The sequence below is a fragment of the Papio anubis genome, chromosome 16, assembly GCF_008728515.1.
Source record: "Papio anubis isolate 15944 chromosome 16, Panubis1.0, whole genome shotgun sequence".
NCBI lineage: Eukaryota > Metazoa > Chordata > Mammalia > Primates > Cercopithecidae > Papio > Papio anubis.
Genome location: NC_044991.1, coordinates 17,837,981 through 17,862,284, shown reverse-complemented (window position 1 = coordinate 17,862,284; position 24,304 = coordinate 17,837,981). Strand labels below are relative to the sequence as shown.

General features: G+C 43.7%; 1 protein-coding gene across 5 annotated transcripts in view; it reads right to left on the bottom strand.

Moving 5' to 3' along the window:
* The window catches only part of SYN3 (synapsin III), a 543,931-nt gene that overhangs the window by 406,236 nt on the left and 113,391 nt on the right, over positions 1-24,304 (bottom strand). For all 5 annotated transcript variants that reach the window (XM_017944545.2, XM_009217148.2, XM_009217143.4 and 2 more), the window contains one exon: positions 17,816-17,907. In XM_017944545.2, coding sequence (XP_017800034.1) covers positions 17,816-17,907 — 92 coding nt within the window. The remainder of the gene's footprint in view (positions 1-17,815; positions 17,908-24,304) is intronic.

The window sequence follows — 24,304 nt, the reverse complement described above, 5'->3', positions numbered from 1 at the left end:
GAAAGCCTGGCACAGGGCAGGCGTTCAATTCACGCTGGCGGAGTGGCGAAGAATGACAATGCGAAGAGCCGCAAAAGGTGTCAGGACACAAGAGCTCTTTGTGCGGGCACAGTGGGCATCCTGTGGTGCTGTTTTGTGGCAGGTCTCACTGTTTATTGACAGGAACAAATAAAAATAGCAAAAGTCTCACTGTTTAACGAGAAAGGCAAAACAAGCATATGTTCCAAGCATAAAGTTGTGTTTTGTGCTTTGATGATAATCAATAACAATCATAGCTAAGATTTATTGGGTGCTGACTATATGGCATTGTTGCAAGGCATGCTTGTAAGTGCTTAAGGTGAATTAGCTCGTTTCACTCTCCCAACCATAACTTAAGTTAGTTTCTGTTATTATCTCCATTTTGTGTTTGGGGAAACTGGGACACAGCAAGATTCATTAACTTGTCCAATGTAAGTGACAGTGCTGGCTTAAGAGAGAATCAAAAGATACAAACCCCAGTCAACAGAGGAAATGGGATGAGCGTGCTTAGACCAGTTTTGAAATAGCACAAAAAATAAGAGTCAGAGTCAAGGACTCAATCACGTAGAAACCAGCATGGTATAGAAGTTAAGAGCATGGATTTAGAGTAAGCCAGCCTAGATATAAATTCTGGCTCCTCCACTTTTTGGGTAACCTCGGGCAAGTTATTTGGCTACTCTGTGACTCAGTTTCCCAATCTGTAATATGTGGATAGTAACAGAACATATCATGTGGAGATGTTTTGAGGATTAAGTTGGAAAATCATGGAAGCTCTAGTGAGTGGAACCCAGAGCTTATCACATTACATGGCAAATCATAAGAACTTGATACATCTTTGAAAACAAAGGAAGGCTATAGAGATTTCTAAAAGAGTCAGTTTGGAGCTTCAAGCAAGGAGTGGGGCTCAAACTAAGGTCCCAATCAACAGTCCTCATATAACCAGGTGCTGCAGCTGGTGGCTGCAAAGATGAAAGCAACTTAGGAGGGGGCCCTAAGATGGTCTCCCCCTAACTCTTCTCCCCAGAGGTCCCTGACCTCTGCCTACAGGGACCTGACAGTCTGGTGGGGGAGGGAGGCTCAGCGCAAATTATTTTTCTTAAAGCAGGCTATAAGAATTATTCATTCAATGAGAACACATGGACACAGGGAGGGGAACATCACACACTGGGGACTATTTGGGGGGTGGGGAGCTGGGAGAGGGATAGCATTAGGAGAAATACCTAATGTAGATAACGGGTCGATGGGTTAATGGGTGCAGCAAAGCACCATGGCACATGTATACCTATGTAACAAACCTGCACCTTCTGCACATGTACACATGTATTAAAGTATAATAAATTTTAAAAAGAATTATTCATTCAACCCAAATAGTGCCATTCATTCTAGGTAATAGGGATGGACTGAATTATTTACAAAACAGATAAAATTCCTACCCTCAAGGGGCTTATATTCTGGTGCCAGAGGTTGGGTAAGGAACATATAAGCAAGCGTAGCAGTAGCAGTGAGGGCTGCTAAAAAATAAAGCAGGATGAGGGTATAGAGATCCACCTGTGTTATTTTGGATAGGATGGTCAGAGAAGGAAGTGGTAATATTTGAGCAAGGCCAAAATGTAGTGAAGGGGTGAGCCGTGTTAATATTTAGGGGAGAAGTTTTCCAGGTTGAGGGAATAGCAAGTGCAAAGGTCCTGAGGAGAGAATACGCTTGACCTACATAGAACAGCAAAGGATGGAAGTACCATTGTGGGTAAGGGGGAGGAGGGCAGAGAGGCAGCAGAAGCCTAGATCATATGAGGTTTTGCAAACCATAGTTAGGACTGTGAATTTCATTCTAAGAGGGATGGGAAGCCCTTGTAGGATTTTAAACATGCATTTGGCATCTGATTTAGTTTCAGAAGAATAACTCTGGCTGCTGTGTAGAGAACAGATTGAAGGGGGAAATGGTGGATTGGCATGCCTTCAAATTATTTGGCCCTCGTTCCACTGAGAGGTGGGGTGTCCCTAAACCTAGGTTTCCCCTGTGCCTGTCTTTGACTACTAGAACGAGGTAGAAATGATGCTGTGACTTCTGATGCTGGTCCTTAAGATACCTGCAGCTTCTGCCCCTCTTGCAATGTGCCCTCTTGAAAACCAGTTACCACATGAGAAAGCTGACTATGTTGAGATTGCATGGCTGTGAGGAAGCTCAATAGCCACGTGAAGAAGCACCAAGGTACCAGACTGAAGGTGAAGCTTACTTGGACCTTCCAGCCCAGCCAAGCCACAAGCTGAATGCAGTCAAGTGAGTCATCCTGGGAAGTACTGCATGGAGCAGAAGAACCACCCAGCTAATCCCTGCCCAAATTCCTGGCCCACAGATTGAAAGCAAATAAAACGGTCGTGGGTTTATGCCACAAAGATTTGGGGTAGTTTGTTCCACGAAAAACTTTATACAAATCTCCACTTTATAAATGAGGATACAGATCCAGAAAGGAAATAATTACTGTCAGTAAGTGGTTGAGCTAGACTGTGAACCTATATCTTCTCTAGGCAAGTTCAATTTTTTTTTCTTGGTTTATGACTGTTGCTAAAATTTCCACATTATTTTAAAACCACATAGAACAAAATAAAATCACACAACATGTTTTTCTGTGTTTCAGTTGCCTACATGCTGCTATTTTTCCCAGGCTAGCTGTGCAATGGCTTTTAAAGTGGGGTCTGTAGACCCCCGGTGTTGGAGTCACTTAGGTGAAGCTTAAAAACATGCAAACTCCTGGGTCTCAACCAGGAATCTGACTTTCTGGTACCAGGGCACAAGCATTTGCATTTTAGTAAGTAGGGCAGAAGTTTCCTAAATTATTCTCATCACGAAAGGTTTGAATGTCAATAAACTAGTGGATCAACAAGCCCTCAGGAAGCAGATGGACATTTTAAATGAAGATGGAGAGTCTGAAAACAGTAAATGCAAACTGTAAATGGAGCACTCCATCCCTGTTGTGGGGCTCTCCTCACTACACTGTGTTGCCTGGGTGAGAAGGGGGCCCTAAGATGGTCTCCCCCCAACTCTTCCCCCCATGAGGCTCATCTCAGGGAACCAGGAAGGGTGTACGAGACTAGCTGTGGGATATGAGATGAAGCAGGGGTAGAGGGAACATTCAGAGAGCATTCACTATATTTCAGGCACTAACAATTGAAAGACTTCCTCATTTAGTCCTCAAAAAGAGGCATTCTTTCCATTTTACAGTTAAGGAACCTGGGAGTCAGAAAGGTAAGATTACTTGTGCAAAGCCACACAAACAGCAAACGGGAAGTCGAGATTTGAACCCAGGACTGCCAGACACCAATGCTAGTGTTTTTTCCAATATTAAGCTGTGCCAACCAGGTGGAAGGATCATGTGATATGAAATCATATCAGAACTGGAGTTCCACTCCTCCACTTGTCAGCTATGTGCCCTCAGAAAAATGTCATTTCATTTCTTTCAAAGGGAGGATGAAATGTCCTACCACTGAGAAGTACCGCGTACCCAACAGCCTTTTAGTAAAAGGTGATTGCTTCTGAATGAGAAGACACCAGGATGCCAAGGCCAAAAGTTTGAAGTGGCCACAGGGCAATTTCTCCCACAGTGGCATGTGTCAGGGCAGGACGGGTTCCGGGGGTGGTGAAGTGGGACCCAGAGTTGGACTCATTCCGGGTGTGGCTCCAGCACGTGGGAAAGTGCGCAGGGTCTGCAGGGCGCAGCCAGTGGCCTCACAGTCTTTCCCATCCCCAGTTTCTGTGCTTCTGGGAATCAGGAGCCACACTGTTTTTCTCCGTCGGACCCGAGCTCTCTCTCCCAGGGGAGTTGGCAGATCTGCCGTTGGCCTGTTGGCTGGAGGTGCACAGCGGCGGAGCCTGGCATCGCTTTACAGGCTCACACTGCCTCTTTCTTGTGCTGCTTTCTTCCCGTTCCCACGCCCCACCTCTGCAAGTCCCCAGGGATCCTGCTTTCTCCGGCAGTGGCAAGGGCAGAGGCCCTGGGTGAAGAGATTAGATGGGGCCTTCCCCCTCCAAGGCTGCTCTGCTGGGCCCCTGGACGACCCCAAGTGCCTGGCCTTGCAGACCCCATCCCCTCCTGGGGACAGAATGCTGTGGGTGGTGTGCTGTCAGGAAGTCTGTGCCTGGTGCAAGCCAAGGCCTGACTCCCCTCAGCCGTGAGCTTTTCAGTTTGCAGAGTTGTAGGATTCTTATTCATGCAAAGAGTCAGCTGGTCATGAATGCCTTCTGCAAAGATTTAGGCATTGTGCCAGGTGCTGGGGCCACAATTCGGAAAAACAGCTTAACTTGATCCTCAAGGAAGGTTCAGTCCAGGGGGAGACAGGGGAAGTAAATAATAATTACCCTCCTGAACCAGTTATAGTACAGGAAGAGCAGTAAGACCAGAACACATAGCTGTTGGTGAAGGGCTGGTGCATTCCTTCTTTCACTGAACAAATAGTTATTGAGAACCTGACATGTGATATGGGAATACAGTGGGAACAAAGCAATCTTTCTAGCTATCTAGACCTGTTCTAGAAAAGAAACAACAAAATAAATTATACAATAGCATATCTTATATCACTACATATTATTTAATATAATATGTCTCTGTATTAGCGATCTAGCTATAATTATTTCAGGCAGTGATGTTTGAAGGAAAAAAAATGCGTAGTTGGGCCTAGAGAGTGCAGACAGTATGGTCTGGCAGGGTCTCCCTGAGGGGACATGAGATCAGAAACTCAGAAGGAGGTGCATGGGTGAGAGTGGTCGCATCCACAGAAATGTTTCAGGAAGAAGGAGAGCTAGCAAGCGCCAAGCTGGTGCACCAGACACCATGGACATGCTTTATACATACTGCATCTATGAAGTGAGGACTCTGTCCCCACTTCAGGTGAGGAGGCCAAGAGCTAGAAACAGGGAGTGACCGACCCAAGGCCCTGCAGCTTGGAGAAGGCAGAGCCAGGATCCTGCCCAGGCGGTCTGCTTTGCCTACACAGGTAGCCTCTGTGTCATGAAGCCAGGCTGCCTACTCGGGCTAGTCCTAGACACTTTGTGAGCTCAGAGGCGGGCACCAAATTCAACTTCAGGGAGGGATGAGAGAAGCGGGCACAGAAGCACTATCTTGATGGATAAGAGTGAGGAACACGCCAAGCCAAGGAAGTCTCTGCCTTTCTCCCTTCCCTCGACTGGCCCCCAAGCTGCCACTTACCTGTGTGCATGTCCACCCAAAGTTGAGAAAGGGGGAAGGTCCACTCCCCATACACACAAGGCTCACTCTGCTCACTCTGTTTCCCTCTTCACTCAAGTCACCTCCTCAGGCCTTCCCTGCTTCCCGCACCTCAAATACCAACTTCTCTGTATTCTCTTTTTGCTTCACCCGTTTCCCATGACCTGCCCTTGGCCCACATTATCTGCTTACTTATTGATTGACTGTTTTCTGCAACTCTAGTATCAGCTCCACAGGAGCTATTGTCTGTTTCATTCACCACTGTGCCTTCTGTGTCTGGCACATAATGAATGAAAGGAAGGAAAGGAGGAAGCCGCTTAACACATACGGAAACATTTAGGAAAGACGAAAGGAATACTTTTCCAAACACACACAGGTACCCGGGAGTGAGTGCAGGAACCGTGTTCCATGTAATGTTTGCTGGAGCCTGGCACTTGGAATTTGCCTCTAATAAATTCTGTTGAATGAATGGATATCTGGAACTTGAAATTAAAAGTTCAGGAAGCCCAGAATAATCTGAGCAATTATGCATGCAATAAGGAGTAAAGAAATGTTATTACAAAAATTAAGTTTCTTGATGGGATGTTAGAGAGATCCCAGGGTAGAGATTCAGGAGTCAAGGGCTGATTATGGCTCAGGAGCTGATATGCTGGGAGGATTTGGAAAAGCTACCCTTCTCTCTTCCCCAGGCCACAGTTTGCCCATCTGTAAAATGGGGACATGTAGAAAAGTCTAAGGGGCTCTTTTGACTCTGGAACTCTAAGATTTTTATAGACCATCCCCTCCTCTGGGACAAGCCCATGCATCTCCCTCTTGCCCCACACATCCTCCCTGCAAACAGTAAGCCTTGGTGGGAGCTGGGGAGGGGGAGCATCTGAGAGTCTCTAATGCCTTTCCTCAAGGGCTTGCGTTGCTGATGCTTCCTGGCTCCTGCTCTTCAGGCCTCTCTGAGGTCTGACCTTCTAATGAGCGGATGCACATTATCAGCCGCTGCGGTTTGAACGGGTGCCTGTAATTTAGTGTTGCCTAATGCTGGAAACTGAGAGCGGGACTTGCGTAATTAGATTGGGGCCTCATTAACGTCTGCCTCCTCGGGTGTTTTTCATTCTTGGTTTCTCCTGCCCTGTATTTGCAATCCCCTCTGTCTGTATAAACATGGCTGTCCCTTTTTATCGCTCCCTTGTGGAGCCAGGCTAGAATTTGGGACCAGAACAGCCAAGGCACCCACAAAGCATGAATTTTAACATGCCCGGGGATGGCCCCTGCTCTGCTTTCTAAATAGAGAACCTGGATGTCTGGGTTGCGCTTGAGCACCTCAAGCTGGCTGGCCGGCTACTCTGGGTTTGGGTTTGGACAAAAACCAGAGGAAGGAGGGCTATCAGTGCAGCTGCTGCAAATACTGGTGATTTAACCAACTTGTGTACAATGCTTGGCCATTTACAAAGCACTCCTAGAATCTGACCTTGTAAGCAGGGACTTGCTCTGTTTTGTTCACTGGTCCCCTAAGAGTTATTCTCTTTTTGTGCCCTCCTGACCCCACTCTATGCTTTTTCCACTCTTCTCTGCTCTGCTGAGCTACAGGAGATGGGTCCCTGTGGGCAGCATCAACTCAGCTCCCTTGTTGAATGGTTTCTGCTTGCCTTTGGCAAAATGAGGTCCCAGCAGGAGACTGGAAGGCAGAGGGAGAGAAGGGGGGTGGTACTTCTCTCTAGTGCCCACCGTGCTTTAGTGCCATGACTCTGGAGGTGGCTGAGTTCCTCCCCAGTTATAGCAATGACCAGCTCTCCTGCTCAAGTCTAGATTAAACCTACTAGATTTACTCTAGAAATTCTATTTTCCCCTTTTGTCCCTTCACCCCTAGGGATGATAATGGTTTCCTTCTGTTGTTAGATTCTAAATACCTTGCGTTCCCTTAGCCCCTCACACTCTTTTATAAGTTACCACTTCATTAAAGTCTCTTTATTTAGACCACTTAGGGGTGAATTCTGTCTTTTGCCTGGTTCCTGTCTGATACAATACCCAATGTCTGAAGTGGTCCCTGGAACACAGTAGGTCCTTAATAAATGTTTGTGGAATGAACGCACAAACTTTTCCTAGATGACATCTCATGTCACCCTTACAGAAACTATGCAAAATAATATTATTACCTTTTACAGATTAAAACACACTGAGGCTCAGAGAGGTAAATTCTCATACCTCAGCAATAGATTTTTAAGGGAGGGCAACACTCCCATACTGTACCCTGAATGAGCTGTAGCTTCACTCTGCACCCTGGAGAAATCTCTACATACTGCTGCTTTCTGTACAGAGACTGAGTGTCCACTCACGCCAGCCTGGTGTGGGCTCAACAGGACCGGAGGCTGGCGGAGTGGACAAAGATTCGAAGACACTTGGAAATTCACTTGGTGTAGACTCAGAGACCTGGGTTCAAATCCAAGTGGTGCTACTTTCTAAAAGTGTGATCTGGGGCAATGAAATCAATGACAATTATTTAATTGTCCCAGTTGTGACTCAGTTTCTTCCTCTGTAAATGGGGCTATAATTATTATTACACACTTAATTTAGTGATTATCCTGATCCAGGCACTGTGTTTAGCACTTCACATTATACTAACTCATGTAATCCTCACTGCAACCCTATGAGGAGGTATTGTTATTAGTAGTAGTAGTAGAAGTAGTAGCAGTAGTAGTAGTATTGCAGATAAGTTACTGCCCACGGTCACACAGCTTCTGTCACCATGGCAAATCTGGGATGTCCATCAAGGCAGCCTGCAGCCTGCTCCAGAACTGAGTTCTTAACCTTCAGGCTATACTGGCTGTCTACATTATTATTAGCCCATCTCATGGGTTCGTAACAACTAGATAAGACCGTCTATGATGAGCACTTAGCACAGCCCTGGTGCACCAGGTACCATTAATAGTGGTGACTGACTTTTCCTTGTGCCCCACCTAAAAGTCAGATGCATGGATCCTCTCCATATTTTTCTTCTGTGTCGTTGTTCAATTGTACTCTTGCATGGCATTCATAGTAGGAAATGTATGGCTTCTTTAGGCAGCTCTGCCCCTTGCCACACATAGGCCCTGGAGCCAGACTGCCTGAGCTTGAATCCTAGCTTTACCACTTATTGGCTGGAGAACTGGATGTCATTACCCCGTCCATTGGTGTTTCAGCCTTTTGATCTATAAAATGGTAATTTGAACAGTACACACCCTATAGGACTGTTGAAAAGATGAAATGAGTTAATTCATGTTAAGGGCTTGGAACAGTGCCTAGCACGTAGGAAATGCTATAAAAGTGTTTGCTAAATAAATAAAAGTTCATGAATTTTGTATGTGCAATTCAAGCTGGCTTAAACAAAAAGGGATTTTTTTTGGCTCAAGTCTGGGGATGAGTCCGGATTCAGAGCCTTGAATAACATCATTAGGGCATCATCTCTCTGCTTGGCTGTGCGTTCCTTTACCTTGGCTTCATTCTTGGCAGATTGTTCACTCAAGGAGAGAGATGGCCACCATCAGCTCCAGACATACATCCCACCCTCAGTGGTCCCAGCAGAACACATGTGCCTTTCATCCAAGAGTTCTGGCATTGGCCTGGCTTGGGTCCCAGTGAGATATTCCAATTGACTAGGGCTGGTCATGTGCCATCAGCTGCACACACTACACAGATTGCAAGTTGGGGAGGGGGTCACCTCAGTGGAATCCTAGGTGCTGTTTGCCAAAGCAGAAGGAATGGAAGCTGGAGAAAGCCAGCAATGGTCTTCTCTGCCATCCATCCTGGTCACCTATGTTAGTCAGGGTTCTCCAGAGAAACAGAACTAAAAGGATATATCGAAGAGGAGATTCATTATGGGGATTGGCTCACATGATTACAGAGGCTGACAAGTTCCACGAGATGCTGGCTGGGAGCTGGAGAACAGGAAAGCTCATAGTGTGATTTGGTCTGAGTTCGAAGGCTTCAGAACCAGGGGTGTCAACCGTATAATTTCCTAGTCTGTGGCTGGAGTCTTGAGAACTGGGTGGCTGCTGGCATCAGTCTTGAAGTTTGAAGGCCTAGGAACCAGGAGCTTTGATGTCCAAGGGCAGGAGAAGATAGGTGTCCCAGGTCGAGAGACAGAGATTTAGCTCTTCCTCTGTCTTTCTGTTCTAGTGGGACCCCCAATGGATTGGATGCTGCCTGCCCACACGGTGAGGGAAGATCTTCCTTGCTGAGCCTACTGATTCAAACACTCTTCCAGAAATACCCTCATAGACGCACCAAGAAATAACGTTTTACCAGCCCTCTTGGCAAATTAACCATCACATCATCTTCCCTGAAGGTGTTCCTTGTGAGCAAGACTTCAGGATATCTAGACCTTGGTCACAATGCATACTGGAAGTGCTTACAGGCAATTTCAATACAACGTCTACGCGTCTTTGAAAGAATACACAGCAAGTCAAGAGCACTGTTTAACATTCCTATTTTGAGAGACCATAGCTAGGACTTGCTATGGCCCTATATGCCTGTGGAAGATTCCACTGTTTTTATTTATTTATTAAACTTTTATTTTAGGTTCAGAGTTACATGTGCAGGTTTGTTATACCAGTAAACTTGTGTCACAGGGGTTTGCTGTACAGATTATTTTGTTACCCAGGTACTAAGCCTAGTACTCAATAGTTATTTTTTCTGATCCTCTCCCTCCTCCCACCCTTCACCCTCAAGTAGGCCTCAGTATCTGTTGTTCTCCTCTTTGTGTCCATGAGTTCTCATCATTTAGCTCCCACTTATAAATGAGAACATGTGGTATTTGGTTTTGTGTTCCTGTGTTGCTTTGGTAAGGGTAATGGCCTCCAGCTCCATCCATGTTCCCACAAAAGACATGATCTCCTTCCTTTTATCGCTGCATAGTATTCCATGTATATGTACCACAAATACATGGTGGTACCACGTGTACATTTTCTTAACCAGTCTACCACTGATGGTCATTTAGGTTGATTCCACATCTTTGCTAAGAGTGCTGCAGTGAACTGTTGCATGCATACGTCTTTATGGTACAATGACTTATATTCCTTTGGGTATATACTTCGTAATGGGATTACTGGATAAAATGGTACTTTGGAAGATTCTACTGATTCCCCCTGCTGCAGGACACACTGAGTCACAGGTTACTTGGTGTGTGTGCACATTCTCGTGGGTCTGATATCCTGCAACAAATCTTGCTAAAGCGAGCTACCTGGCTGAGGTTGTAAGCACCATCCTGGGCATTAGACAGAACAAATATCTACAGCCATATGGGTTCCTGAATCCAGATCTTTAGCTATACTGGTACCGTCTTCACAGCCCTGGCTACTTAAAATGTGATCTTCCAACAGCAGCACCAGCAGCATCTAGGAGCTTGTTCACATCCTTGCTGCTCAAACTGAGTCAGCAAGACCAGGTGCATTGGCTTCACCTGGGAGCTCAAAGAAAACTCAAAATATCAGGCCCTACCTGAAGACCTAATGGATGAAGATCTGAATTTTTTTTTTTTTTTTTTTTTTTGAGACGGAGTCTCGCTCTGTCGCCCAGGTTGGAGTGCAGTGGCCGGATCTCAGCTCACTGCAAGCTCCGCCTCCTGGGTTTATGCCATTCTCCTGCCTCAGCCTCCCGAGTAGCTGGGACTACAGGCAGCCGTCACCTCGCCCGGCTAGTTTTTTGTATTTTTTAGTAAAGACGGGGTTTCACTGTGTTAGCCAGGATGGTCTCGATCTCCTGACCTCGTGATCCGCCCGTCTCGGCCTCCCAAAGTGCTGGGATTACAGGCTTGAGCCACCGCGCCCGGCCAGAAGATCTGAATTTTAACATGAGATCTCCAAGAGGTGTGTACGCACATTAAATTTCAAGAGGCACTGCTGTATTCATTTTCTAGGGCTGCTGTAGCAATGGACACAAACTTAATAGCTTAACACAAGAGAAATTTACTCTCTCATGGTTCTAGAGGCTAGAAGTCCAAAATCAAGGTGTTGGCAGGCTGGGCACGGTGACTTATGCTTGCACTTTGGGAGGCCAAGGTGGGAGGATCACTTGAGCTCAGGAGTTCGAGACCAGCTTGGGCAACAGAGCAAGACCCCATCTCTACCAAAAATTTAAAACTTACACAGGCATGGTGGCATGTGCCTGTAGTCCCAGCTATTCAGGAGGCTGAGGTGGGTGGACCACTTGAGCCCGGGAGGTTGAGGCTGCAGTGAGCAGTGATTGCATCACTGTACCCCAGCGTGGGTGACAGAGAGAGACCCTGTCTCAAAAAATAATAATAATAAATAAATAAAATAAATGGTGTTGGCAGCAGAGTTGGTTCTTTCTGAGGGCTTGGCAGGGGATGCCTGTCTCCTAGCTTCTGATGATCGTCAGCAATTCTTGGCTTGTCAACATATCTCCCTAATCTCTGCTTCCATCATCGCATGGCATTTTCCCCATGTCTAAATTTCCCTCTTCTTATAAGGACCAGTCACATTGGATTAAGGGCTCACATGACTCCAGTATGACTGCACCTTAATCATCACATCTGCAACAATGCTATTTTCAAGTAAGGTCACATTCTTAGGTACTAGGAGTTAGGACTTTATCTTTTTCGAGGGGAACACAATTCAACTCGTAACAACTGCCTTCAAAGCCTGCCATTCCCGAATGCTGGAAGAACTGCCGATTAAAAAATACCTGGCACATTTCTGTAACTTTATTTTTGTAAACAATGTTGTAAATTCAGGAAGAATATGGCAGGTCTAGAATAAGACTTGGAGAGGTCTGTTTTTGCAAAGTGATTCTTGTGTTCAGGCAGCATACCTAGGAGTGTCCTCAGCTTTTCAGCCCATCCTGCCCCAGTGCAGGGCCACCATGAGAACAATCTGGGGATGTTTCCTACTTTGGCTGCCACTAGAATCACCAGGGGAGCTTTAAAAATACCAATACCTAAATCCCACCCTCAGAGATTCCAGTGTAATGCATCTGGGACACTGCTTGGGTATCAGGATTTTAAAATAATTCGTAGGTGATTCTAATCCATAGCTAAATTTGAGGACCAATGGGATAGTTGTTCTTTTTATTTGTGGCAGGGTCTCAATCTGTCATCTAGGCTCACTGCAGCATTCACTTCCAGGTTCAAGTGATTCTCGTGCCTCAGCCTCTCAAATAGCTGGGACTACAGGCGTGCACCACCACACCTGGATAATTTTTGCATTTTTAGTAGAGACAGGGTTTTGCCACATTGCCCAGGCTGGTCTCGAACTCCTGATCTCAAGCAATCTGCCCACCTCGGCCTCCCAAAGTGCTGGGATTACAGGCGTGAGCCATTGTGCCCAGGCGGGATAGATGTTCTTGTTTCTACCTGTTACAAATGAAGGAGATTCAGCCACCCTTCCAAATAAGGAAGTAGGACACGAGTACAAAAAATACCAAATATGAGCACAGATTCCTAAACAATAGCATTTTAGGCTTTTTACAGTTCTTGTATTCAAAATGAGGGTGCTATGGAGAAGTACATGAATTTACATATTTAGCATTATTCTCCTAATCTCCAATAATCAGGAACTTCTTTATTTCTTTATTTAGTTATATCCATTTTTGAAGTGTATCTTGAGGTATTTTTATATAGTGCTTATAAATTTAAAATTATTTCTTCTCAGTAAATGAATCTTTATCATAATAAATTACTTCCTTTTCCCTAGTAATGCTTTTCACCTGGGAGTCTATTTTCCCCTAGATATTAATGCAGTTGCATCCGTGAGCTTTCTTTTGCTGGACAGTTGCATGGTATATTTTTCCTCTTTCTTTAACTTTCAAATTTTCTGTATGCTTATGTTGTAGATGGATGTCTTGAATGGAATACATTTGGATTTTTTTTAAGTTACATTGGTAACCCTCTCTTTAATTAGTGCATTTATCCATTTACATTTAATGTAATTATTGGTATACATACATTGGTGATACAAATATTGAACAACTCCCAGGGTACTTTGTGGGTTTGCAGTTCTCACAAATGACCATGAGAGGGCGACTCCAGAAGATGCACAGGCATTTATAGCCTTGAAGAGACAGGAGAAAGCAGGCATTCACTCTCTGGGGTTCCACTACTACTTCTGAGGTTCTTCCCTACAATGTCTGGGCATCCTCTGGCCAGGGGAAAACAAGAATATGGGCTTGGGGACAGGAGTGTGGTGGACTGGGGGACACAGGAACAGTCCCATGGGGTTAGGGTGGCTGAAGGCACTTAGCAGGCTCAAGGCAATGGCTGTTTACCAACTCGTATAGAAAAATTTCAGTATTTTAATAACTAGCACTGCTATATAAGCAATTCAGAATGATAGCAGCTCAGACCTGCTGATATACTGGGTGTTAATCAACCATTTACTTTGGGTTATTTATAACACCTGTTCTGTGTTGGTTTTTAAAGCCTGTTATTAATCAATATATTTACTTTCTTTTTTTTTTTTTTTTGAGACAGGGTATTTCTGTCACCCAGGCTAAAGTGCAGTGGAATGATCATGGCTCACTGCAACTTTGACCTCCCCGGGCTCGATCGATTCTCCCAACTTAGCCTCCTTGAGTAGCTGGGATTACAGGTGTGCACAACCACACCCTGCTGGGGTTTTTTGTATTTTTCATAGAGATGGGGTGTCACCATGTTGCTCAGGCTGGTCTCAAACTCCTGAGCTCAAGCAATCCACACAGCTGGCCTCCCAAAGTGCTGGGATTTACAGGCGTGAGCCACCATACCTGGCCATGTTTACTTTCTTCCCTGACAATACAAGGGCCTCAGAACATCTTAATTCCATTTACCCTCAATCTCTACTAACTTAATGTTGTATATTTTAATCCTTCACATATTTTTAAATTCATAAAATTATTTTATTGTCTTTTGAAGACAATACCTATTAACACCACCTTCTTTGCCATTCACATAATCTTGCAGTTCTATGTTAATCTGAGATCCCTTTCTTTTTGCCTAAAGTACATCCATACTTTGTAGTTTCCCTTTGCGAAGGTCTGTAAATGTTTTTATTTTGCCATCACTCTAAAAAATGTTTCTCTGAGGAAAGAAGTATAGGTTGGCAATTAACTTCTCTCAGCACACTGAAGACATTTTTCCACCATTGTTCTCAGGAAGCCGCTAGTCTGTTACTTTAATAAAAGTACAGATGTTCCTTGACTTACGAAGGGGCTGCATCCCAATAAACCCATTGTAAGCTGAAAATATCCTAAGTTGAAAATGCCTTTATTGGCCGGGCGCAGCGGCTCACACCTGTAATCCCAGCATTTTGGGAGGCCGAAGCGGGCGGATCACAAGGTCAGAAGATGGAGATCATCCTGGCTAACACGGTGAAACCTCGCCTCTACTAAAAATACAAAACATTAGCCGGGCATGGCGGTGGGTGTCTGTAGTCCCAGCTATTCAGGAGGCTGAGGCAGGAGAATGGCATGAACCCGGAAGGCAGAGCTTGCAGTGAACTGAGATTGTGCCACTGCACTCCAGTCTGGGAGACAGAACGAGACTCCGTCTCAAAAAAAAAAAAAAAGAAAATGCATTTATTAAACCTAACCTACCAAACGTCATCGCTTAGCCTAGCCTATCGTAAATATTATCAGAGCACTTACATTAGCCTACAGTTGGGCAAAATATTTGAACAAAAAGCCTATTTTATAATAAAGTGTTGAAGATCTCATGAAATTTATTAATGTTCTGCTGAATGAGTGTCGCTTTGTATCATCATAAAGTCAAAAAATCATAACTGAAACCATCATAAATTGGGGACCATCTGTAATCTGCCTTTTCCCCTCTGGCTTTTTCTTTCTAAATATCACTATTGAGTGTTGGTGTGGAATTATTTTTATTTATCCTGCTTGAAATTTGCCAAGCTTCTGTTTTTTGTGGTTTGGTATCTTTACAAAACAATCATTTCTTCAAATACTGTCTCTGCTCTATTCTTTTACCTCTCTCTTTTGAGATTCTGATTAAATGAATGTTAGACCCTCTCCTAGGATCTAACAGTCTTTCCTGCACCTCCAATCTTTTTCTCTCTGTGCTTCATTCAGGATAATCTCTTCAGCTGTACCTTTCATTTCATAAACACTTTTTCAGCTGTGTCTACTGGATGTTAAACACAATAATTTTGATTATTGTAGTTTTCATTTCTAGAAGGGGTGTGTGTGTGTGTGTGTGTGTGTTTTCTAACTGGTTATATCGGCTGGGCGCGGTGGCTCACGCCAGCATTTTGGGAGGCCGAGGCAGGTGGATCTCCTGAGGTCAGGAGTTTGAGACCAGCCTCACCAACACGGCGAAATCCCATTTCTACTAAAAATACAAAATTAGCCGGGTGTGGTGGTGCATGTCTGTAATTCCAGCTACTCAGGAGGCTGAAGCAGGAGAATTGCTTAAACCTGGGAGATGGAGGTTGCGGTGAGCCAAGATCATGCCATTGCACTCCAGCCTGGGCAACAAGAGCAAAACTCCATCTCAAAACAAAAAAAAAAAGAAAAAAACCTGGTTATATCACTTTTTGTAGTGTCCTTTTCTCTGCAGATATCTCCAAACTTGATTTTTTTCAATTTGATATGTATAGTTTTTAAAAATAATCTGTCTGATAATTCTAATGTCTTCTGTCTTTGAGGTTCTGTCTCCATTGTCTATTGTTTCTGTTTCACCTGGTTATCTTTGACTACGTGCTAGCTACTATACAAAAAAATTATTTGAAGGATCATTTGAAGTCTAGCTTGAAAGTGCCTTCCTTTACACAGGATTTGCTTTTATTTCTGGCATGTCTGGGATCACCATAAACCAAGTTCAATGCTTGAGGTTTCCTGGAGGGCTGGGTTATTCAAACTGCAATTCAAGCTGCAAGTACTTGTGAGGGGTCACCTACTTGTAATTCATGTTCACCTAGAAGGTATAGTCCTTTGGGGAATCTCAGCTTATTGTGGAGAGGGTCTACTGTTACACTCCCTATTCTGAGTGGCCCTGAGTATAGATTTCTGTCTCCCTTGCCTCCACTAAGCTCTCAAAACCCGTTCCAAATTTGGCCGACCTAGCGAATACTCTCAGGATACAGGTGGCTTTGTACTTATTTACCTCTCTGGGTTTCCATTTTCCCATCAGTCTCTTCCTGGTAATTCTTTACTGTCACACCAACTCTTAGAAGGCCTTTAAAGATTGTAATTATTTAGTTATCAGTTTTTAAGTTGTTTTCAGGGAAAAAGCTGGTCCAAATGACCTAGCCCACTGTTACTAGAAATAGGAAGCCATGTAATGTCTTTCATGGCATACAGTAGGTACTCAATAAAGAATAAGCTGAATTAGCTGAATTATCATAATTTCCCAAATGATATGGTTTGGCTGTGTCCCCACCCAAATCTTATCTTGAATTGTAGCTCCCACAATTCCCATGTGTTGTGGGAGGGACCTGGTGGGAAGTAATTGACTCATGGGGGTGGCTCTTGCTCATGCTGATCTCATGATAGTGAATAAGTCTCAAGAGATCTGATGATTTTATAAACGGCAGTTTCCCTGCACAGGCTCTCATTCTCTCTTGTCTGCCATCAGGTAAGATACGCCTTTCACCTTCTGCCATGATTGTGAGGCCTCCTCAGCCACATGGAACTGTGAGTCCATTCAACCTCCTTTTCTTTATGAATTACCCAGTCCCAAGTATGTCTTTATCAGCAGCATGAAAACAGACTAATACACCAAACATCACGCACCTTTTTTTTGGATCTGTCTTTATTTGCAGAGGCTGTTTCCTACTCTTAGGATATATTTCTCTTTCTCTACACCCAGTCTGAGAATGTCCACATTCTACCATTGGACCAGGCTCAGAACAAATGTTACCTTTTCCTCAAAGCTCTTCCTGTTTTTCCTCCTTTCCCAAATCTGAATCCTATCTCTTCCTTCTCTAAACCCTCACAAGACCTAGTGTGTATCATTCTCTGGGTACTTAAGTAGATAGCAATGTATTTATGCACGTGCTTATCTCACCTATGGATTTACACATTCTTACCATTTCTGGCTTCTGAATAAACCTCTCACTTGCTCTCCAATTCAGCATAAATTACAAACAGATTTTTTTGCACATATTATATATCTAGTGCTTTTAGTTTTGGTCTACTCGGTGAAGATTCTACGAACACTTAGTCTGCCATATTGCAGGAAGCTGAATTTCATTTATTCTAATAAAGCCTTCCATTCATACCGCACTTTAGAGTTAACAGGGTGCTGTCATATATGTGAGTTTCTGTAAACTTTAGCAGCCTCTAACTTCAGTGCATATCATCATGCTGCAGATGAGAAGCAGAGGACACAAGAGACTAAATAATATGCCAGAGCAGAGCCTCGAAGCCAGCAATGGAACCCAAGTCTTTTCTCTCCAAGCCCAGGGCTCACTCGGGGACACTACAGGCGCTGCCCCTGTGATATGTGCCGCTGGTCATTACTACTGCAACCACACCTGGGAAGCAGACATTCTGTATAGGAAAGTACATGCAGCATAGGTCGCAGGCAATGGACGGAGGGGTGGGCTACATGAGGTTCTACATACGCAATTCTCAGAAGGTTCTGCATATTTAGTCCTACTTACCTCACCACTTTGGCCCCATTTCTCACGACCTGCATGTCCACCATGCAGCCCCCGGTAACATAGGCTGCTAGGTTCAACTCTGAGAATTCAGCCTGAAGAAGAAAGCAAAGCAAAAAAGGATTCATCAAATACCAATGGTGGTAACAAGGGTTAACACATATTGGGTACTTAGAGATGCCAAATACACCTTTAAAGCTCACCTCAAACTTGGGAAGTTGGTGACATTTTCATCTTTCTTTTTGAAAGATGAGGAAGCTGAGGCTCTAAGAGGCCTGGTGACATGTCCAAGGCAGCACAATTAATACAAGGCCAAACTAGATTGAAGCCCATATGTCTCTGATTCAAGGACCTATGCTTTTAATCCTTGCTAATTTCTGCCTCTTTGAAGGTGGAAGAAGCAATTCCACCTCCAAGACTAGAACATGCCAGATGCTGTTCGATGGGACATTTTCTCTAGAATTTTTTACCTTCATGCTGTACAATAGTATGGCATCATAATTCTGCGACTATTTATCTCTATTAATGGAGCCACCCCCCACCCTGGTCATATGCCCAGTTTTCTTTTCTTGGTAATGGCCCCCTCCTCTTGCTCTATCCATCTGGTTACAGCAGCAGCACCATGATTGTTCGTTGACATACTAGCCCTTTTGGTCACGGTTGATGGGGGTAAGCATCTGACTCAGGGTGGAAGAATGAGATACTCTTCCCTGAGAGTTTGAAACTGATGAGTGAGTCATGCAGTTTCTTTCTAGGTGGTTGTATCTGTAATGCACAACCCTGGGTGCTATTTACGACCATGTTTTCTCCCATTTGCACTGGCGAAGCACAGAAAACCAGGGTGGAGAAAGAGAGAGAGATAGAGAGAGAGAGAGAGGAATGTCACAGTCACCAAGAGAGGGGACAGGGGCAAGCGACGGGGAGCCCACTTGATGTTTACGTGCCAGCTACAGACCTACCTTTGGATTTTGTGAGTTCATCTTTTGGGTGGCCTATTGGTTTAAGCGAGCTTTTGTGGATTTCTGTTGCTTACAACTAGAGTCCCATGGAATACATCCTTCTTACCAGATGACATGCTCCCTGAGATTTCTCACTATAATCTCACTAAGACATCTGTCTTAGTCTCCCAAGGTTGCTGTAACAGGTGGCTTAAACAGCATAAATTCATTCTCCACAGTTCTGGAGGCTAGAACTCCTAAATCAAGGTGCTGGTAGGGCTGGTTCCTGCTGAGGGCCGTAAGGGAAGGATGTGTTCCATACCTCCCTCCTTGGCTTGTAGACAGCCATCTGCTCCCTGTGTCTCCTTACATTGTCCTCCTTCTATATTCAAAGTTTCTCTTCTTATAAGGACACTGGTCATATACACTACCCTCACTTTAACGGCCTCACTTTAACTTGATTACCTCTTTAAAGACGCTATTTCCAAATAAGGTCACATTCTACTGTGGGTTAGGATTTCAACATATGACTTTTGGGGGTGACAAGTCAACCTATAATGCTACCGGCTAAAGTGCATAGCACCAAACTGTGCCTTATACACAGTAGATGCCAAACGCAATTTCTTTGGGTTTAATGGATGAACATAATCACTCACATGTATGAGGCACTCACTATGTGCCAGGTACTGGCCTAAGCATTTTACATATATGAATTCATTTAATCCTCGCATTTGTCCAGATGAGGAAATGGAGGCAGAAAAAGATCAAAAAATGTGCGCAGCATCATACAGTAGGTAGCAGAGTTGGTATTCAAACCCAGCGAGTGTGGCTCCGGGGCCTGTGTTTTGTTGCTGTTGTTGTTGTTTTCAGATGGAGTTTTACTCTTTCACCCACGCTGGAGTGCAATGACTCGATCCTGGCTCACTGCAACCTCTGCCTTCCAGTTTCAAGCAATTCTCCCGCCTCACTCCCGAGTAGCTGGGATTACAGGTACCCGCCTCCATGCCCAGCTAATTTTTGTTTTTGTTGTTGTTGTTGTTGTTTGTTTTTTGTTCTTGTTTTTAGTAGAAAGGGGGTTTCACCATGTTGGCCAGGCTGGTCTCAAACTCCTGACCTCATGATCCTCCCGCCTCAGCCTCCCAAAGTGCTGGGATTACAGGTGTGAGCCACCATGCCCAGCCAGGCCTGTGCTTTTAACTGCCACATTCCATGGCCTCCCCTGTTCAGCCGAAGGAGGCATTAGGTGGATTATAACTGGGAATTTTAGGGACCTAAAAACAACCCATTTAAAGAAAAAAACAAGTTTACATAGAAGGGAAGTATCATTTCATGGCAACTTAACTGTATCTCCTTGGAGTCATCTAACAGGAATTATGACCAAAGACCCAGCCATCTCCCCAGACAGCATTAGAGCAAACTGGGAGTACTTACACCTTTTGCTGTAATTAATAACCTCATTATGCTGTGGCAAGGTGAAAAGAAAAGATCACTGTGAATGAGTCCAGGTTAGTAAATAGTGGTAATGACCTAGTTATTAAGTCTAATGCCTTAAACATTCAGTCCCATCATGTTCAAGATTCTTAGTTGGCGAGGTCACAAAGAAGAATTAAGAAGAAAAGTTGTTGCTTACGTGTGCAGATAAAAAGACATTATAAGAAAGTTACAAAACAGGATACCTGGTCACCAAATATATGCAGAGAGGGAGTGAAACAGAACCTTGGAAGATAGAATCTCTGACTCAAAAGTGGCGAGGACCCAAGGGCTGTCTTGCTGCCCAAATGGAAAGAGAGATACCTGGAGAGAAGTCACACTCAGGCTTGGATGTACAAGTTAGCGGTTCATCTTGTTCAGATGTGGGTGTCTAGAGTTATTTCTCAGTTGTGGTTTATGAATAATTACAGGAGATAACTGCCTGGGTTGCAAGGTAGCCAGCTTCTGTGGGATCAAGCAGAGAGCTGGCCTAGCAAAGTAAAAGGGCATGCTTCTGTTATTTAACTGTCTAAAACCTTCAACACCTTGGAAATGAACACAGAGGTGTCCAAACCACCTTCCTTCAAGACAGCTTGATAGCCTCCCTGGTAGAATACGAAAGAGCAGCCATTTGGAAGACTCTCAGAGCTCTCATAAAAACAGTAGTGAAATGAATTGTATTCCTCAAAAAGCTATGTCCAAGTCCTAACCTCTGATACCTGTGAATGTGACCTCTTTGGGAACTAGGGTCTTTTCAGATGTAATCCAGTTAAGAATATCAGATGAAATCATCTTAGATTGGTGGGAGTTTGGGGGGAGGCACACTAAATCCACCAGCAAGTCCTTAGAAGAGAAGACATGAGGAAAAGACAGAAAGACACAGGAAAGAAGACCATGGGAAGACGGCAGCAGAGAGAGAGTGATGCTGCCACAAGCCAAGAAATGCCGAGAGTCACTAGAAGCTGGAGGAGCCAAGGAAGGATTCTCCCCTAGAGCCTTCAGGGGGTGTGCAGCTCTGCTGAAACCTCGATTTGGGAATTCTGGCCTCCAGAACTGGAAGAAAATACATTTCTGTTGTTGTAAGCCACTAAGTTTATGGTAATTGTTAGAACAGCCCTAGGAGCCTAGGAAATTAAAATAATAACTTTGGGAATTGAATGCAATTTCAGTATCATATTCAAAGTCACCAGGGCTCGAAGAAGGTCAATGTGGCCAGGTAAAGCTCCTTTATTCACTTCACCAAAAACATGCACACAGAAATCTGCACCCAGATTCATTCTCTCTCTCTCTCACACACACACAAACAAAAGAACACATTAGTTATTCACCTATATCGCAAAAAACGCTATTATCAGAATTACTTAAATTTTCTGCAAAAGCTAACCTTTTCACCACTAATTATTTTGACTTCTACGGTTTTTGGTACGATATCTTTTTTGTTTGTTTGTTTGTTTTTGTTTGTTTGTTTGTTTTTTAGAGATGGAGTTTCGTTCTTGTTGCCCAGGCTAGAGTGCAACAGTGTGATCTTGGCTCACTGCAACCTCTGCCTCCCGGGTTCAAGCAATTCTCCTGCCTCAGCCTCCCAAGCAGCTGAGATCCCAGGCACTCACCACTGCACCCAGCTAATTTTTGTATTTTTAGTAGAGACAGGGTTTCACCATGTTGATCAGGCTGGTCTCAAACTCCTGATCTCAGGGTGATCCACCCACCTTGGCCTCCCAAAGTGCTGGAATTACAGGCATGAGCCACCGTGCCCAGCCGGTGTGATATCATTTTAATACTACACATTAGGCACTGTGGTCTGGACAAATGAGTACTCCAAGAGACTATATTCATATGTAAGCTGTTCAATATACTAGCTGATGAGTTTAGTCAAGTTACTGATTTAAATATCAATTTTGATTCCCTTAAAATGGAGACAATGATATCAATAATATCTATCTTTAAATGTTTTTGTGATGATTCAAGACAATGTATGTGAAACATCCAGCACAGGGCTGAGACTCAGTAAACAGTTGCCATTATTATTTTCAAATATTCCATTGTCTTAGTAAGCTTAAACTGAAAGCATCCAAACTGGTGTACCCGGAAAAAGAACAACTCCTTCAAGTATTTATAACATATACATTTAAAAAATATACTGAGGTGTGAAATGTAAAGACTTCTGCATATGGCAACAATGAAGTACCAGAGACTACATATACACTCCCATCTTAAACAATAAGAAAGCCAGACAAACTACATTATGTATCAGTTTTCAGGAACTAGACGACAGGCATTTCAGGACTATGATTCCTGTAAAAAGGAAGCGAACAAAATTATCCCTACGTTTATCCTAGCTTACTGCCTAGAGGTAGTTTCCAGGCAGCAGAACAGCATGGGAGAACGCAGAGTTCATCAATTTCACTGAGTTGAGGATACAAAGATTGAAGTTCAGGGTAGCCATGGCGGCTAAAATTTGCAGGAGAGTATAGGGAAAAATGGATCTGCACAGAAAAAATAAAACAAACAAACAAAAAACCTCACAAACTCCAGGGAGATCTATGTCTTTCGCTGAGTACTAATTTGAACATACATGAAAGGAAAGTAATCAAGGCCAGGAAAAAGCCATCAGGAAACAGTCTCCAGAATCCACAAAGCTGGGAATAACCCATGTGCTCACCAGCTAGAGCGTAAAGACCTTGTCAAATGGGTAGGTTACTCAAAATTTCATAGTGGGACTGAATTATCTCTGGCCAACAGCATGCTCTGGGTCTAGGATGACCAGCTTGTCCTGGTTTGCCTTGGGCTTTCCCAGCTTTAAAACCAAAAGTCCCATTTCTCAGAAACCCTTCAATCCCAGTTTTACAGTGAAAGTCCCATGTCTTGGAAAACTCCTTAATCCCAGGAAAACTAGAATAATTGATCACTCCATGTAGATCTGTCCCAAGAAAAGTTTAAAAGCAAGTCTTGAATGGATCAAGTTTATTACAAATAACTTAACCGCATCTCAGAACAAACGAAACCACTGTTTAAAGGAATCTAACAAAACCCAGCACCCAACACATCAAATTCACAATGTAAAAGTAGTGACATTCAATCGTAAATTACCAGGAGTGCAAAGAAGCAGAAGAATATGACCCAAAACAAGGAGAAATGAACCAATAGAAACAGACGCAGAAATGGAGAGATGATGGGAAGAGCAGAAATGGAAGTTAAAACAACTATTATAAAGAGGTTCTCAAGAATGTAGATGGAAACAACATAATGGGAGAGAAAGAAACATATTTTAAAAATTAAAAATGAAACTTGTAGAGATAAAAATTATAATATCTGAAATAGAAAATGCACTGCTAGGATTAACAACAGATTAGACACTTGTATCAGTCTGTTCTACACTGCTATCAACTACCTGAGGCTAGGTAGTTTATAAAGAAAAGAGATTTAATCACCTCACAGTTGTGCAGGCTGCACAGACTTCTGCTTGCGAGGAAGTGTCAAGAAACTTACAATCATGGTGGAAGGCAAAGGGGAAAGCAAGCACCATCCTCATATGGCAGAGGAGCAGGAGAGAGAGAGAGCAAAGGGGGAAGCGCTACACACTTTTAATCAACCAGATTTTGTGAGAACTCTATCATAAGGACAGCAAGGGGGATGGTGCTAAATCATCAGAAACCAACCCCATGATCCAGTCACCTTTTGCCAGGCCCCACCTCCAACAGTGGGGATTACAATTCAACATGAGATTTAGGTGGGGCACAGAGCCAAACCATAACACACTGCTGAAAAAAAAGTTCAGTTGAACTTGAAGAGAAAACCAAAAAAACAATCCAAAATGAAGCAGAGAGACAAAAATACAAAAAAAGAAAAAAAAAAAAAAGCAAAGAAAGAAAGAAAAAGAGAGCAGAACCTCAGTGAGTTATGGGATAATATTAAACAGTCTAATATCTGAGTAATTAAAGTCTCACTAAGAGAAGAGGTAGGGCCAGAAAATTTTTTTTTAAATGGCCAAAATTTTTCTACAGTTAATGAAAACTTGATCTAACAAGTTCAATGAATCATAAGCAGAAGAAACAAAGCAAATAAACAGCAGGGCATATAATAA